Source organism: Poecilia reticulata, linkage group LG9, assembly GCF_000633615.1.
Source record: "Poecilia reticulata strain Guanapo linkage group LG9, Guppy_female_1.0+MT, whole genome shotgun sequence".
Lineage (NCBI taxonomy): Eukaryota > Metazoa > Chordata > Actinopteri > Cyprinodontiformes > Poeciliidae > Poecilia > Poecilia reticulata.
In genome coordinates this window covers 33,170,836-33,174,475 of record NC_024339.1, presented here as the reverse complement: position 1 = coordinate 33,174,475, position 3,640 = coordinate 33,170,836, and the positions used below count along the sequence as shown (strand labels likewise).

The 3,640-nt window shown below is 39.3% G+C and overlaps 1 protein-coding gene across 1 annotated transcript in view; it reads left to right on the top strand.

Moving 5' to 3' along the window:
- Positions 1–2,666: 2,666 nt before the first annotated feature.
- mak16 (MAK16 homolog (S. cerevisiae)) overlaps positions 2,667–3,640 on the top strand; it is a 4,599-nt gene continuing 3,625 nt past the window's right edge. The window contains exons 1-2 of the mRNA XM_008419434.1: positions 2,667–2,851; positions 3,447–3,496. Coding sequence (XP_008417656.1) covers positions 2,837–2,851; positions 3,447–3,496 — 65 coding nt within the window. The 5' untranslated portion in view covers positions 2,667–2,836. The remainder of the gene's footprint in view (positions 2,852–3,446; positions 3,497–3,640) is intronic.

Genomic DNA, 3,640 nt, shown 5'->3' with positions numbered 1-3,640 from the left:
TGCTGTGTGAGGCGTCTGCTCAGGCGTCAGGTTTTCAGTTTGACGGTTCAGATTCTACAACTTGTGAAATCCAAATATTTGTTTTGTATTTCTAAAACAATCAGATTTTTACTGTGAACATTTTTTTCTAGATTGTCAAAAATGCACATCAAAATCAAGGCCATAATTTCAAAGCTAGAGGTGGGACTCTACTCAAACATTTAATGGCATTAATTAATAAAATGCATGTTGACAAAATAAGCAACATTTTCAATTCAGAAACTTTTTCTGCTGAATAAACAAACATCTGAGCTCAACAGCAAATATAGTTTTTATTCTGTTCAACCATCAGGACGCTGATATTAGCGTTAGCCGCTACATGGTTAGCACTGAGATGCTACTTTAGCCTTAAATATCTTCACTGATATGCTAACTCCTAACACAGCAATAGTCTAATCCAGACTAAATTTAATCCAGACAGAAATCCGCCATCACTGCTGTTAGCTTGTGCATCAGTTTTATGGGTGTACTAGAAATGTGCAAATACAAAGGTTCCTTCTGGAATATTTCTATGTAAAAAAAATGGTGTTAAATTTTAATCAAAACCTTTTCTATATACTCACATTTTATTTTATTTTATTACCCATCTGGATTTTCTAGAGAATTCCTCTAATAACAGATGCTACATGTTGTAGTTTTAGGCAGATGAAACGTTGATGGGATGTAAAATGGAACTTTCCAGAACATCGGGTCTGGATAAATCTGTTTGCATCCAGAAACATCACATTTCCCAGGTGTTCACATTCTCAGCTCCCCCAGATTCATTCATCGTTTCTGGTTCTAGAGGGTAAATGTAGATTTACAGCACCGCCCTGCTGCTCCACGAAGGTACAGCGAGATGAATCTCCCCTGATTCCGGTGACTCCAGGGTCGGATTGATGTGATCCTCGTTATTTTCCAGAAAACTCTGGATCTGTTGTGTGATTGGACGTGTGTGCTGTAGCGCCGCCTCTGTTCAGATAGTGTTACTGCATGCTGCTTTTCTCGCTCTGTGGAAACTGATGTGTTGCATGTTTGTAGGTTTCAGTTGTTCGGTTCTCGCCTGTCTGTTGTGGCTTTTTGGTGCCTCTTGTTTCCTTTGGTTTGTTTTGTACCTTCAGCCCCCCCTGGTGGGCTGGAGCACTAATGGGTTGTTGGATAAAATAAAAACGAAGAAGAAAACCCACCCCGACCAGCGGAAGTGACAGTTTAGCAGGTGAACTTGTGAAGATGTTGCAGAGGTGATGGTGGCTGTGAAGTTGATGTTTCAGAGTGCCAACTACAGATGCCAGTGTTGTACAGCCGTGTAAAGCTCTAACTATTTACATGAATAAAAACCTGTTTTTCATACACATCTTGTCTCTTATTCTCTGATTCAGTTCAGATTATAATCTGTCGGAACTGGAACTAATGATAAACCAGAGAGATGAAGGGGATCTAAAATATGAGGAGGATGTTTGTTGTTTTGTTGCTATCTACTGTTTGTTATAGTGCAACTGAAGAATAGTAAATGTTTATGAAAATATCACTTCCATATATATAAATAGTTATCGATAATGCACATTAAAATTTCAGTTGAATTGCACTTAAAACATTGATCACAGTTTGTGTTGCATCTTTCTGCAAAGTGGTAGAATGCAAATAATTTTATTCTGAAATGTTCGTAGTATTTTCTATAGTTGTTTCGTTGTTATTTATTGGTAAATTGGGTTTTAATCTCATTTAAATCTGCAGGTACAACATGCTGTTCGTTAACATTCTGACCACCAGGTGTCGCCTCAGACACCGTTTAACTCCCATAATGCATTTCTCCTGATCTGTTCGCTCTCTCCACTTTAAGGCCTTCGCATCTGGAGCTGCTGTTTCTCTTTATGTCTTTATTTATCAGGTTTATTTGTTCCGAAGTCGTGTGTATTAATCTGGAGGAGGAAGAGAAGAAGATCGCGTTTAAAGAAACCGTGAGTCAGAGAGTCAGAGCGCAGGTTGAAGACGGCTGGCCGCCATGTTGGGGTCTGATCCTTTCGGTTCATGAAAGTGATGATTGGTTGATTCACAGAGGATCTGTGAGGAGGCGTGGCCTAAACCTTGTTACGCATCGCGCCTTCAGACCGTCTGATCCTGAACCGAAGATCAAACAAAAATATATTTTCATTTTAGAAAAGAAATCACTGCAAAGCCTGATTTCCTGTTTCCGGTGATTCTATTGAACTGCTGAATGAAAAAAAAACTAAATAGTTCCGGTTTAGTTTCTGTATTAAAATCCAACAAATGTGAAGCAGAACAAGATTTCACCTGTTTATATTCTGATTTTCCAGTGAAATTATAAAAAGATTATGAATATAAAGGAGCCCAAATTGCACAGTATTTAAAATATAATTCAGGATGATTGAAAATACTTCTTTATTGTATCTCAATTTTATTTATTTCAAAACAGCACAATTTTAAATTGACAAATAGTTTAACTCCAAATTAAATAGACTTTTTTAAAGAATGAAAAACCTTAGAAGATTATCAGTTTTAAAAACTTTAACATTTGTGTTCTTGTTTGGAGTAAAGGCTCTGTTTACATTCAGTACACTAAAAACATAAAAATATAAATATCGTTCATTACCTATAATCAGTAGTTTAGCAAGTATCGCGAGATTTCTTCACGCTCCCTCTTTGACGCTGCGCGAGATTTCTAGCTAAACAAAGATGGTGTCTTCCTGATGGTCCATGTGGCTCCACGGATCTGAAACCTCCCGAACATTAATTTATCTTACTAAACTCCATCGGAACCGGTTACTGGGTCAGCGAGGATCTCTGAGAGGAAGTCAGGATGCAGCACGACGACGTGAGTTTGATAAACTTCCTCTGAAGCTGAACACAGGCTCGGTTTAGCTTCTAAGCTAATGTTAGCCACCGGGAAACCTTTAAAAACCGATTAATAATCAATCAATCAATGGAACACTGCTCTGTTATCAATAGTTCTGTCTGTTTATTAGACCCTGTGTGGATATTAAGGGTCCTACATTAACTACATTTAATTTATGCGGAACATTTTTTTCTCCCGTTAGATGCCAACAGACTTAATTGGAAAAGTGTAAAAATTAAGTTTAACCGGGTTTAGTGGAAATAAAATGAAAAGTCAGAACAGAGGTGGAGGTTTGATTGTTCTGGGTTGGTATGAAGATCATTTCGGGGGGAATAAAGTTTCACATTTTTGTCACGTGGGTCCAGGTAACAACCTTAAAACTCCCCCGTCCTGTCCAGAACCCCTGATCCGGTCCTCGTTTTCCTTCCGGTGATCCAGACTTTCCCGGAAGCTTTAAGATGTTCTTCTGCTCTAAATGGATCAGGAGTTAAAGATGCTGATCTCTAAAATCAGATGCTCTGGTGGTTTCGGGCCTCTCTGGATGTGTGTAACCTTTGACCTCTGCCCTCTGCAGGTCATCTGGGACATCATTGGAAACAGGCAGTTCTGCTCCTTTAAAGTCAAGTAAGTTCTGAGGCGTCCTCCTGCAGTCCGGTTCCGACCCGAGCAGTTACAGTTCTCCTGATTGGTTCAGGCTGGACCCGGTCCAGAGAATCAGGAGGTTCTGATTGGTTCAGGCTGGACCCGGTCCAGAGAATCAGGAGGTTC